Genomic DNA, 14,263 nt, shown 5'->3' with positions numbered 1-14,263 from the left:
ATTAGGGTTATCTTTTGGGTGATGAAGCTCAGTGAAACGGGAGATGAATGAACTGTCAAATTCCAAATATACACAATACACAAAACATCTGATCGGCCTGCTTTGTATTGCAGCTACTTATGCCATTGCAGCTACTTATAACCCGCGTGTGTTGAATGCACTGCCTTACCCCTATAACGATATACCCAAATGTGCGCTGGGCTCAGTATACGTACCCTCCTCCCCCTTACACACACACACACACACACACACACACACACACACACACACACACACACACACACACACACACACACATCCCCATCTCATCCCCGCCCCTCTCCAAAATTTTAGATGAAAGGGCTTTTGGATTTTGGATGACGCTCTGTATCACGTGTTCATAGGAAATACACTCGCTTTAATTTTTTTTGGAGCAGCCTCGTCCTGCACCGCCGACCATAGTTGTTTTGCAGTCTTCATACAGTGTAGCGGAGGGGTGGAAAGGTAATGTAATGTAATGTACCTTGCCGTGGTCACTGACGGGTTCACGCCAGTTCACCGGGTTCACTTGAGGAGAGCTCCCACCCCCAGCTCGCCTCCTCTTCTTCGCAAAGCGCAGCGATCGGAGCTAATCCAATATTATTCATTTATATATTAATGTCGGATTCCATTTTTTACCACCGACGGCTGAGGTAAGGACACATCTTATTCATCCGTAACACGAATACGTCTCACTGGGTGACGAGGTGCGATCTCCAAAGTTGTTTACTGGAATTATGTGTCGCTATTGAATATTGAATTTTCATCTGGTGCTGTAGTGGAGGCAGTTTATATGAAGTCGCCAATGTATAAAATGGCGACAGTAGGTGGAGGAGGGGGGTGGAGGATTTTTTTGGGGAATATTCATAAGGTTATATAGAGTGGCAGATCGCCTTTGGCAAGTCGGCTCCGAGGCGGTGTGTTGCCCCACAGCCTCGTGAATGGAGCGAAACGGGTTAACTCGTCAGTTTGTTACAGTTACAACCACGGATCCTCCGTCGGGCTCAAATTGCGCTCCTTCTCGCGCTATACAATGTGGCGTATGTGCTTATTTTATTGCACAACGCGCTCTGTTTCCCCCACTGTGCTGCGAGTGTGAGTGCTTTTACTTGTGAAAGACTTCTGAACACAGTAGTGTAGCAGGCTTGTCGACTGATTTTTTTTTTATAAAAAAGAAAAAGAAAACAGCCTCCGAGTTCATAGATGTTCAAACTGTACGCCAAGTATCAATTTTCACCTATTGATTGCTCACTCGCTGCAAATTTATTTCTGTTGCCAGAGCAGAAAGGTAGGCCTGTATCTCTGTGCAAAGGACTCTTTTTCATTTCCTTCTCTTCCTCCTACCAACATGTGCTGGTGCCCTACACACACTCTCCCTCTCTCTCTCCCTCTCTCGCTCGGTCTCTCTCGCACACACACGATACATGTACAGTAGAGTAAGTAGAGCTTCTCTTTTGGCAGATATTTCGCACTATTAATGATCCATTGAAAAAAAAAAAAAAAATATATATATATATATATATATATATATATATGTGTGTGTGTGTGTGTGTGTGTGTGTGTGTGTGTGTGTGTGTGTGTGTTAGTGTTCGCTCCTGTAGGGCACATTGTCATTTATCTGCACATAAATATTGACCCAGCTTTGAATGCCATGTGTCTGTCTCTGGCTTTAGGGGAGGGACCTCTGCGCTGACTAATGTTGCCTCTGTGAATCATTTGTGGGTCCAGTGTCCATAGCACAGGAGACAACCCCAAATTATTCAAGCAGTCAGCTAGACAGGCATGGTTCACGGGTAATTTTTGGAATGTATTTTAATTGTTTAACCATGCGAGCTTATTAGAAATGACGTTGGGTCATGGAAATGACTGCGCAACTCTTCTGCCACAGAGGTTTTCCTCAGACAGGAGGTGTTTTTGGGGGCTGTGTGGGGCGCAGTCCAGTCTCCAGTGAACGTTTCTGCACTCCAATAGTTAATTTGCAGGCTGTGTGATGACCAGCAAAAACAAAGGTAAATGAGCTCTCGCTGTGCTGCTCCGGCAGACCGGGTTCAGCTTTGGCCCGGTGAGTTGAGTATGTGTGGAGGTTTTCACTCTAGCAGGACACTTACACCGGGGGAATGTCAATTCCCTTTTGTGGATCCCTGGGAACGGTCTTCCATCTCCCTTCTCGGAACTGCTCTAATGAGGCCAGGCATATTGCCTTTCATCCCGCACTCCCTGCAATTAGGCACAGCTCATAGTTTTCGTCATGGCCACAGCGGAGTGTTTGTATACACAGACACAATGTAGTGGGCCAAGAGTGCCCACTCCCCTCCAAAAAATACAGCATCTCTGCCCATGCCATCCCTCCATATACCTGGCATACTGTACTTTTAAGGATGTGGTGTTCTGAGTTCCAATAGCAGTCGCTGTGGATGTTATGTTTGTGTGTGTGCCTCCCACAGCTTAAAACGAATCCCGTGCCAGAGAATACCAAGGAAGGTCATATGGTCATGATTTGCAGATTTAGCTGACATGGAGTGTATAACATTCCTTGGGTTCGGAGAAGAAAATCAACTATCTAATGCCAACCAGATCTATTTCCAGCCGTTTTATATAAACAAGCATTCATGATAGCGGCATACCTCATGATCCTCACAGAGAATTCTCCAACACACAACGGCGAGTCCTATTTCTCCCACCAAAAAGGTCGGCGTTCAAAGCAGGTTCACTTTTATTTGGGTCTTTCATCCTTTTTGGTTTTGCTTTTGTCAGCGGACCAATGCCGTATCGAAGCCCGGACCGCTCAAAAGGCTCACTAAAACAGCATGTTTGCACAGTTCCAACCAAAAGAAACGTCCGTGCACTGATGGGTGGGAAAAAACCTTGGGGCTAGTGGGGAAAAAGAGCCCCTGCCACTTTTTCTGTCCCATCCAAGAAAGGTTTGGTCAGCAGGAGCTGGCATTTACCAGGCTTTGGCAGTTAGAAGAGGCTGTGATGTCAGCCATTTTAGGATGGACAGTACAATGTGCGGTATGCCGCCATCTTTCTTCCTTTTCTTCTTAAGTTGCCAAATGAATGCCTGTAGTCTTGGCTACAAAACTGAAGAACTTATTCATGAAAAGTGATTTTTAAAAAGATGCATGACTCAGATTTTTTTTATTTATTTATTTTTTATTCTCAGCGCACCACCGTTTACTCGTCTGTCATTCATTTGGGTCACGGGTAGAAGGGTTGGCAGAACAATGTAGACATTTCAACAGCGAGCGGTCATATTAACACAAAACAGGGCCGCCCGAAAAAGATGCCGGCAGACAGGCAGAGCGCGTAGGTATGTACTGTCCGCCTCGGTCACCGGGCCTCCGCGCAGATTTAGCAAGATAAAAACAGTGACGGGAGGTCATTTGTGTCCCGTTCAGCTGTGATATTCCTTTCATCGGCCCGTCACACGCATGAGAACAGTGCGGCAGAGTTTCTTTTTTTCCCCACAATGTGATTGAGAGGGGGGGGAAAAAGCAAAGTTGTTGCTGCAGACCTCACCCAAAGTTGACTGAAAGAGACTTGAACCATGAATGGAGTTTTCAAAGATGGCTGGCGGGGCATGTGGATTAAGTTTGTCCTGCACCGGATGCAGTCCAAGGAATTCAGCACGCACGCACGCGTGTGTGTGTGTGTCTTGAGGTTGGGTGGGTGTGGATGAGTGACTCTGCTCTGTGTGTGTGTGTGGCATGGTGGGCAAGGGGAAGAGAGGGGTTGCCATGGCGATGTTAACACATGAGTGGCACCACCGACTGGTCTCCCAGTGGACGAGGCTGCAGTCATGGAGGTAAGAGGGGGGGCGGCGTGCGTGAGGAGGAGGAGAAGGACGTGGACGAGCTGGCTGACAACACCTGCGTCTCAGACATTCAGACACTAATACGCACACAAACACACCCATGGAAAGGAAATAATCAGAGCCCACAATGGAGACTGAGACCACACACTGAAACCTCTTCATATGTCTTCGGCTGGACGGGCTGTGGAGAGACCTGTGCGCTCTGTCAGCGTAGTTCTAATGACCCTGATGTCTCTGAATTGTTTTTCAGCACACGTAACGCTGGAGCACGACACTCACGCTGGCACGCACGCACAAAGGTGTCCCCAAAACTGAAAGCTGCCCCTCATTAGATGTCAGGAAGGAGCAGCGCGTCATGACGGACACGAGATACGAGCAGAGGCGGCGGAAACTGAACAATTCCACAGTCGGCCGCGTAAAGGCTCCCAGCACTGGGTCACGTTTCCCTCATAAATGAGGCGCCATTGTTCCCTATCTCTTCTCTGTGCAAGACAGTAATTGCTCTCTGTCTCTGGCTTATATTTGGGTGTCCAGCTGATCCACTCACATGGCGTTAATCTATTTAATGGACGTTTGGCAGGAAAGATTCCTGCTAAACAGATTTTTTTTGATCATTCAAATGTATCTGTCAGGAGCCCCCCTCCCCCCAAATCCACCCCAACCCCCAGCAGACAGAAAGTCTTTTTTTTTTTTTAACAGATTTTTTTTTTGAAGGAGTCTCTCAAGACAGCCGTGGATCACTGTCACAGCAAATTACACACAAAATAAATGTTGTCATAAGTGCGAGAATTTATTCCTTTTCTTTTTCCTTTTTTTTTAGCTCTCCTGTGACTGTCACACCGAGAGACTCCTTGCCAGTTATTCAGTTCAAAGAGAAAGATTTTTCAGAACGGTGCAGGTGCTAAATGTTGCGGAGGTGAGGTGGGAGTGTGTGAGGACCAAGCGTAGAGAGTTGCGTGCCTACAAGCGTGTCAGCGGGGAGGAATATTGAAACAGCACAGCCTGTCATCATCGTCAGTCATCCTCACACTTCACTCCCAAATGTCTGAGTTCTGTCTTCCTTTGTCCTTCTCCCTCCTCCAGCCTTCGCGTTCTCATTCATGTGAACGGGCGGCACAACACAAACACCAATCTCTGTTCGTGTCAACTGTAGGTGACCCAACAATCTGGGAGTGTTTGAATCAGTCATCAGACTGTTTTGAATTAAATTTTAATGTCTAGCAACCACTTTGCAGCCTCGCCTCCCTCTTCCGCTGGCAGCAGCTCTCTGTATATTTGGCATGTTTTTTTTTTGGTTTTTTTTTCCCCTTTTTTTTCGTGTTGTAATATTGTAATTACTGCAGCAGTTTATGAGGTGATGGATGGGAATACATGCTGCTCTCTTTCAACTGTCTTTTTTTTTGGCATGGAAAAAAAAAGGTGGTAGCACTCACGTGGTTGCCATTTAAAAGTAGACGGGGATATAATTAAATATTAATGAGATGTAAATATAATATTGTTATGGAAATGATGGTGTAAGAGCACATGAGGCTGTAAATCTTTATGCTGCTATTAAATCGGGCGGAACGTATAAACCCCATCAGAATTTAAACCTGGCCTAATCCCATTTGTTTTTTTGGGGGGAGGAAAGAAAAAAAAAAGTGTAACGGTGTAAACGTGGTTTTAGTCCAGCGAGCGAGGACTCTCCGTTTCTCCCCCTTTGGAGCGTGGGTGTTCAGAAAAACACGTCTGAGAGCTCTGCCACTTTCCCTCACTTCAGATACAACTCCTCTGGTCAAATGAGATGAAAAGAGTTTCCTCCTCGTGTGCCCCCCCACCCCCACAGAGACGGTGCCACTGCGAGGACATACAACACACCGAGGACAGTGATCGTCTGAGCGTTGTCTACCTCGTCGCTGAAACACAAGGCCGGGCTTTTCAGAGAGAACCATTCAATGGCTCCCTGTCTGGGAAGCCCTTGTCTTGTGTCTGCTCGCACGTCTCGCTCGCCAGATAAAGCAGCCCATTCTTTAGATAGGTGACCTGATTCTTTATGTAACCTTTCTCAACTTTTGGCTTGTTTCAGGTTTTCTCATACAGGAAGTGAAGTGTTTCTCTCGGGGAGGGGAGAGCGTCTGTACTGGGCCGGCGTCTGTCTCGTCACAGACCGGCATCCCTTGCAGGGGCTGCTACGCCAGTCGCAGCCCACAGCCAAAATTACAGTACCCTCTCCGTGAGTTTAGTTTCAAACACATCCTGGCACATAATGTGCTCTCTGTTGGATCAGCGCAGCGATTGGGGCAGCTCAGACAAACGGAGCCAGCGCTGATTTTTCGCTGAGTTCTATAGCATAGGAACATCTCTCGCACAGATGTTTCGGATGTGCATGACTACATCCCTCTGCTGCATGAAAGCTGACGTCTAAATCCCTCGTTCCGTGGAACAGCCTCAGTGAACCCCTTGTCCTCACCAGGGGTTAATCGAGTGTGCCGTCAGAGAATATCATGACCTCTCTGGCGGCAAAACATACAGCACATGCCCGCGTCTGGATGCAGTGAACCGGGATTACTGCATAAGATGCTGGTGACCTAGTTTTTTTTTTGTTGTTGTTGTTTGTTTGTTTTGTTTTAATTTTAGTTTTTTCCCTCCTGTCAGAAAGCAGCAGCCATCAGTAGGAATGAAAAAGAGGCAGTTATAAGGAGGACGTCACAGCCTGTCTGGGATCAGTGTGTACTGTTGAGCAGTCATTTGAGGGTTTTAATTCTGGAACAGGTTCATCTTTTATTTACCATCCAGCCAGCCGCGGTGAACGCGCACGTGGATGCAGTAAAATGAAAAGTCTGTGAAAGTGCTCTTCAGTTAGCGCGAGCGCAGCGTGCCAAAAAAATATGTGCTGGAAGTATGTGAAACGATTTCCTTTGTAAGCAGCAAACGGCAGCACGCCGTGCTTGAGGTATGCCGGATTTGAAAGGAAAGCAGGTTTAGGGGGAAATTAATGCGGCTGATGTCGTTCGCAGGGCGATAAGCCTGTGGTAGAAGGTAAAGCTTAAGTGATATAGAAAGATGGTGATTGGATGAGACCCGTTTTCAGCAGCATATCACACATCAGTGCCTCTCCAGTCTCAGAAAAGAAGACAGGAGTGAAATACAGAGGCTCTGCGCGTGTGTCAGAAGTTCATTCAGAGGGCAGAGGCTGCGGAGCTGCGCCTCTACTTTGATATTTTTTCATTGGGTTTTTTTTTTGTGTTTAGCACTTACGGCTGGTAAAATGACTCTCAAAACCTCTCTACTGCAAATGCGGACTGCAGTGTGTCTGTCATCTTGTCCTACAAACTTTGTTAAATATTTGCGAGAGAACAGGCACGTTTTATAAAAACGCGAAGAAGGAAGAGGGGAAATGTTGAAGACTGAAGTGACAATCCATATCCATCCATATAATTGGAGTGTAATAGAAAGGGAAAGCCTGTGGAAGTGTTTTGCTAATGGATTTGTGCACTCAGTGATGTGTGTATCGTGTTTGTATGCATGCACGCATCGCCATGCTGCTGGCTGAACAAATGCAGGATGAGACGGATTGAGCCGCCAGCTTGTATCTAGCTTTGTTTGTAGTAACCTTATGAGAATATTTCAAGTCCTCAACAGTACTGTTGTCAGCTGGCTGCTGCAACACACACCAGACACGCGAGTCACCTAATTTCCATTTCCACATTACATTATGCCCGGAAGGTACGCCGTAACGTGCAATGTAAAACAAATGGCTCACATCCAAGAGTGGACTAATATTGTTCGCTGAATTTAACCTTCATATGTTTGCTGTATAGTAACAAACCAAAGAGGAACAGGGCGGGACGACCTGCGCATGTGACAGTGCCGAAATATAGTGCGGCTCTCCCCTTAAAAAAAAAAAAAATTAAAATCAAAAATCAGCTTTTTAAAAGAATTCTCATTTCTAATCGCACACGCACAATGACAAGGGAATATTTCTGTAAGACACAAATCTGTGCGCATATTTTGCATATTTGTGGTTGCTGAGACAATGTGAAAGAGTCTGTGGGGTTAGATACAGTGAGCACTATCAATTTGCAGTGGAGTGCAGCTCGCTCAGCGGGTGCGAAAATCACCAGGGACAATATTTATTTAATGATATTAACCCTTTCCCGAATGCAGGAAACGGAGATCTCAGGACTGAAAGGAACCCAGCACCATTATGTTAACACACTACCTTTATCTTTATTTTACCAGCAAGCATCATTTTGATGATGTTTTGTCAATATGGCAAAGCTTTACTAAATACATTTCAGAAGTGTTATCAGCTACAAGAAGGGACGATCGTAAGGCAGCTGTGGGGGGAAAAAACAAATATCAGTGAGATTAGTCATTTCTGACTGCGTGTATTCAAAGTGCGCGTGTGTGTGTTTTACTGTCTGTTAGTGAAGCTCTAAATTCTATTAATATACTCGTTGATGGAATGCTTTCTCATATTTCCTATGCCTTTCGCCTTGATATATTTCATGCTAAATATTTTTCGGCATTTATGAAATCAGCCTAAAATCATTTTAAAAGATGAATAATAACCAATAATTTGTGCATGATCTCTGATCACTTTTAAACAATCTGCCTAGCGAGCGAGATTCATGTTACCTCGTTCTGTACGGCAATTTAAGGTGATCTTCCTCTTTGATTATGATCATAATAAAAAAAATATTTTACAAAAAAAAAGCTCTTGACTCTTTTACTTTGGTGCTGTAATTGCTGATAAATACACTTATCACACTGAATTTCCACCTACACGTATTACCCTGTGTGGAGCTGTTAGCGTCCTCCGCACTGCGCTCACTGTAATATGTAAAAATGTTTCATTCTTTTCATTTGGAAGCATAGACCATATACCTGCTTTTCATCTTTGTCAGGTCTTTATCTTTGATTTGCATGACATTCAAGTTTAATGAATAAATGTAATTATCTCACATTATATTCCTCCGCTTTGCCTCCTCTCGTTGCTTCTTACTCGCTGTTTTTTGCACTTTTTAAAGATGAACGAATCACACCTCTCTCTTCTTTTGTACTCTTTCCTCACAGGTCCCCCGGGAGCTGTTAAACTTGTCCATGTGGCAGGAGTCCTAAAGTGGCAGAAGGCATGAAGCAACACTGTGATATCATAGTGGCTGGTCCATGACACTAAATTCCATTCAACCCTCTCCACTATCCACCCGCCCTCTGTTCTCATCACACCGGACAACCAATCACTCACGCTCCCATTTACACAAAGCTGCACCATGGCCAGCAAGAGGAAATCCACTGTACCCTGCATGATACCATCCAAATCCAAACATGTGCGTGAGGAAATCATACTGGGCTCGCTACCAGAACTCCTACCAACAATCCCAGAAGATAGCATACTCAGCATCTCTGGAGAAGAATCTGGGCATTTCTCTCACAGCTCCTCCAAATCTGAAAGTGGCAGTGAGATGCAGAAAGGAGGCACGTACAGCTGTCTGACTTGCCGTTTCGAGTCCAGAGATCTCAACTACTTTTTGGATCACATGCACAACTGCCACTTAGACTTCAGGGCCCAGCCCACCTTCTACTGCCTGAACTGCGGGGTGTCAGTAGTCCGCTTCGAGGCTCTCGCTCTGCACAACGCCAAGGCCCACCCGAAGATAATGCAGGGCCTCGCTACTGCCTCTCTAGCCGTCAACAAGAGGGATGGCGTAACGACTGTGGAGCAAAGCCTTTTCACGGACAGCGGAGAAGACTACAGAGAATCTGGGATCTCCCTCACCAAAACACCAATTGCAAAGATGATGAAAGCCAAGGGGGAGCACAAAAAGATTGTGGTTTCTCACACTGTGGAGGTACGGAAGATTGACACTGGAAAGGATGTAGACCCCAGCATGCTGACAAATGTGCCTGAACTCCAAAACGGGGCTCTCAGTATTTCTGGTGCCCCAGCTATGCCGAGGACCACTGTCACTCACGTGATTGCGACGACAGTGTCCAACCAAGTCTTTCACCAGCACACTCCCTCCCTTTACTCTCCCCTCTCCTCTGATTCCAATAAAGACCTTCCAAAGGTAATGATCCCCCTCAGCAGCATCCCCACCTACGATGCCGCCATGGACACCAGCAGCTTTCTCAAGACATCCTTTGGCAAGTTTCCCTACCCGACCAAAGCAGAGCTCTGCTACCTAACAGTGGTGTCAGAGTTCCCCGAAGAGCAGATCAAACTGTGGTTTACTGCCCAACGACTCAAGCAGGGCATAAGCTGGTCTCCTGAAGAGATCGAAGAGGCCAGAAGGAAGATGTTCAACACCGTGTTCCAAGGTGGAGCACCCAAGAAGCAACCGACCACACCACGGCACGTCAATCACATCGTAACCCACCACACTGTAACTGCCCATCCAGGCTCAAAAGGACCAAACTTTCAGATGGCCAAAGTTCCATACAGTGGTGTAAAGGCCAGATCTGTCGGAGTCATAGCCACACAGGCCAGCATGTCAACCAACCCCCACATTACCCGGGTCTCGTATTCTACTCCGGTTGTCCCCCCAAAGTTCCCCTCTGTAGTCAGAACTACACAGGTACTGACCAAGAATACTGAACCCACTGTGGAGCCGGAAAAGAGCAACGGCCTGGACATGGCGGGGAGCAGCGGTTGCGTCAGTAGCACCAGCAACATTCGAAGCAGCAGTAGCAGCAGCAGTTGCAGCAGTAGCAGCAGCATCAGCAGCTATTCCAGCAGTAGTAATGGTGTTGACAGTTTCACCAGGAAACCGGTGCACAACAGCGGCCCAGCCAACGGCATCAACAGCATTGCCACTTGCTCTGCCAACATTAGCAATAATGATGAGCACTGTGTTGCTGACACCAACGGCAAACCAAATGTCAAAAGCAACAGTTTACCAATCGGATCGGAAGGTTCAAACAGTAACAAGTGTGAAGAGTCCATTGACAACACCAGCAAATCTAACATCACTTGTAACAATCATGACAGCAGCATCATCAGTGCACAAGAGCCAGCCCACGCCTCGAAGCCCGACGATGATCAAAACAATTACATCCACGTGACCAACAACAGCAGTATTAGCAGTGAATATCCCAGTACTACCTGTAATGACAGTGTCCCTAACCTGAATCATGCCAGCAAATCCCCAACGGAAAGCACCAGCACCACTGTCATTGCAAAAAGCAGCTCATCCATTATTGAAGAAGGTAAAAGCAACAAAGACTTTCCCATCAAAGGCATGTCAATCTTACAGCAGCTCATTAAGGAGGAGGACGCATTTGCCGGGGACAAAAGCTGCCCCGAGCTCAAGCTTGACCCCATCAAGATCAACTTCAAGAGGCTGAAGATGACTGAACCAGAGGCTACATCAGAGAATGCGCATCAAGAACACAAGTCCGAAACTGCGGAGGGGTCGGCTTGTCAGGCGTCTTTTTCTCCCCCCTGGGGCCACAAGACCCCGCAGCAGTTGCACATCCTCCGGCAGGTTTTCTCCAACACCCGCTGGCCCAGCAGCCAGCAGTACGAGGAGCTAAGCATCCAGACGGGCCTTCCCAAGTCAGAGGTGGTGCGCTGGTTCAGCGACAGCCGGTACAGCCACAAGAACGGGCAGCTGAAGTGGTTGGAGAATTACCAGCGGCCGCCCGCGGAGTCGGAGGATGCGAGGGGTCGCAGAGATGCAGAGCTCGAGCCACCCAAGGACGCTCCGGCAGCCAAAAAGAAACTTGCTGAGCAAGACATGAACAAGCACCTTGAAGGAGAAGCAGGACTGAACTCAGGTCAGCGGGTTGTGTGGCAGGATTCATACTCACCGCTGATGGGCCTGATGGGATCCGAGGGGAGCGGCGAGCGAGGCCAGCGCGACGAATTGGGGCAGCCGGGAGCTTTGCAGGATCTCTGGTCAGAGCGAGCGGAGGACCACCAGCAGCCAGCGGCTAGTCAGTCACTCATTGAACAACAGACTGATTCCAATCAGGCCAGGTATTTGAGTCACAGCAATCCTTTTTGCACACCACTGAAACACACATTTCACTCACAGTGCCTTGTGATATTTTACAAGCTCGATGCTATTTATCAATCAAGAAAACAAAAACAACGTAAGGCAGGTGGAGTGATGAAAGGGTGACAGCTTGTTGTTTGTAGTGACTGCTGCGTGATGTACAGTAAAAAGAAAGCAGGAGAAGCGGGTACAAGTACTCATGCTGTGTAGCTTATTCAGGCAATCAAAGGTCTGTGTTTAAGAAGCTATTTTTAGATAAGTAGGAGTCTGGCCCGCTGAATTATAGATTGAGAGCGCATGCTAACATATGTGAATAAATCATGACAATTGCCTTTGGTGAGTTAGATTTCCGAGAGGCAAGACAAGCCATACGCAGGCGTCTTTTTACTGTGCTACCCCCCACCCCAAAAAAAGCCCTTCAATTTTACAACACACTGCAGCAGTGCCATGCAACCAGAATGATCCAATCGCATCCTCACAGTTTGTGTATGTTTTGTTTGCCTGTCTGTCTGCGTGTGCTGCTTAGCAGGGATCGCCTGAGGATGGAGATGCTGGAGGTGTGATGAAGCAGGCCTGCTCTCGCCAGAGGACCATGATGTTCAAAAGCTGGCTCGCTCCCCTGGCCGTGGTCTTAACACAAAAGAAAAAAAAAAAAGAGAAAAAAAGAGTGTTCATAATGACAGCAGATGTGATTGTAGCTGGACCGTTGGACTCTGACTGTAACTGTGAATACCCCCCACCCCTCCTTCTCCTCCTCCTCCGCCTCCTCCTCCTCTTCTTCTTCTTCCATCTGCCATCACTTCCTGCCATCGTCAAAAGAAAGAACTTCTCACCTTTGAGTCCTGTGATGTTTAAGCCTTTCATGCTTCTTTGTGGTTGTGTGGGGAGGGTGCACAATGAGGTCAGTACGAGGGATCAAAGACAAGAAAGAGAAAAGACGCACACTGACTGGAAAACTGACTTGAATGAGCGAAGATAGGGTAGGATAGGGCCGAGAGATATTGTTCTGGGGTCAGAGGGAGAAATATATATATATGATTGAAACTGCACTATAAAAGAGGGTTTGTACTGACTGGACAAACAAATGATGTGTCAAGGATATGTTATTGTTGGCTTTGTGATATTTTTTACTTTTTTAGCAACCAGTACTTCAGCACTGCCTTGAATTTTACTTTTTTTCTCCTTTATTTGGTTTTTCAATTCTATTTACTCTTCTATAGTCACTGTAAGTCCAGATGCAATCAAACATGTTTTATTTAGATCTGTATAAATGTTGGTGATCACTTTTGCAGTTCAGCTACACGCAAGAGACTATATACAATGCACTAATGAAGACAGCAATGCTAAAAAAAAAAAAAAGAATCACACTGCTCCACAGTAAAGGTATTGACTGCTCCGTCAAGATCAATACACTACACTGCCCTGCAAACTGAACAGAGAGAAGCCTGTCACGCTAACGTTGCCTTACTCAGCTCTGTCCATGTGTTTATATGACCTGTCTGTCCATCACCTTGCTTTCCAGCTACTGTGCTGTCCAGAAGAGAAGAAGAAAAAAGATTAAAAAAAAAAAAAAAGATAAAACATGCCAGTGCATTGATGGTCACTGTTGGTCTATATCTGTGAAACAATCTTGTGCTGCTTTCTGTACACTTGGAGATGTTTAACTTTAAGCTGTAATTGTATCAAATATTGTTACTGGCAAAATGTTGTTTAAAGCAAAATTATCAATTTGATCCCTAGACACTGACAGAGTGAGATATTGTGCTAGCTAGAGAGCCAAATGAGGAGATCTTTGCTCTCCTCTGAATTTTCTTGTTTATATGAACATACAGTCACTACATGAATCCTACTAAGCTGCATCTTTGTCAAGCTGCTAATAGCTAAGAACGGTGCTATACCATCCAAAGTGAAATTGGAGGTTCATCTCCTACCAGCAGTGTATGCACTTGTGTCGAATGTTACAAATTTATTTTGGTTTGAGATAAATGGAATCTGGACTTACGGTGTTATGATGACTTAAACTTTTATGAAATAGTCTGATCATAAAGCACTGTTGTATCATCCTTTCTACACTTCTGAATCTTTACAGAATAAACTGAATACTCACCAAGCAGAACAGGCTCCTTTTTTCCCCCCCACCTCTTTTGTTCGGCACCTTGTGTTAGGGGTGAATATGAATCATGTGGTGTTAGTCAAATTATTCAGTGTGATGAATGTTCAAGCAGCATGCAATGTGCTAGGACTGGAGAAATGCACACAGCCTCACCTGCTGGCGAGCAGCTGACAATACAGTTTGTGCCAGAGATAAGGGGGCGGCAGGCAACACCCAAACATCTCTATATCTGTAGTGTAGTCCTCCTACATCACATTCAGGGGGAAGCCTTCCAGTTTTTATTTTTGTAACCCTTTTTTTGCCCACATGAATTTAATAACACCAGCTTGTTTTCCA

The 14,263-nt window shown here is 46.1% G+C and overlaps 1 protein-coding gene across 2 annotated transcripts; it reads left to right on the top strand.

The window, feature by feature from the left end:
• The first annotated feature begins 319 nt into the window (after positions 1-319).
• On the top strand, positions 320-13,927 carry zhx3a (zinc fingers and homeoboxes 3a). Of its 2 annotated transcripts, none has more exons than XM_026168800.2 (3): positions 320-671; positions 8,891-11,795; positions 12,344-13,927. In XM_026168800.2, exons 2-3 carry the CDS (start codon positions 9,088-9,090, stop codon positions 12,375-12,377), a joined length of 2,742 nt encoding a protein of 913 aa, XP_026024585.2. In that variant the 5' UTR covers positions 320-671; positions 8,891-9,087; the 3' UTR covers positions 12,378-13,927. The 2 variants fall into 2 exon arrangements, with proteins under 2 accessions (XP_026024585.2, XP_026024581.2); XM_026168796.2 differs by having other exon boundaries at positions 12,341-13,927.
• Positions 13,928-14,263: the final 336 nt, after the last annotated feature.

This window comes from Astatotilapia calliptera, chromosome 5 (genome assembly GCF_964374335.1).
Source record: "Astatotilapia calliptera chromosome 5, fAstCal68.1, whole genome shotgun sequence".
Classification (NCBI taxonomy): Eukaryota; Metazoa; Chordata; class Actinopteri; order Cichliformes; family Cichlidae; genus Astatotilapia; species Astatotilapia calliptera.
This window is presented reverse-complemented; position numbering and strand designations above follow the sequence as displayed.

Bases quoted from the DNA above. Each gene is read 5' to 3' on its own strand.
- zhx3a (XM_026168796.2), top strand. From the start codon at position 9,088: ATGGCCAGCAAGAGGAAATCCACTGTACCCTGCATGATACCATCCAAA. The intron at 11,796-12,340 runs GTATTTGAGTCA...TGTGCTGCTTAG, and splicing joins ACTGATTCCAATCAGGCCAG to CAGGGATCGCCTGAGGATGG.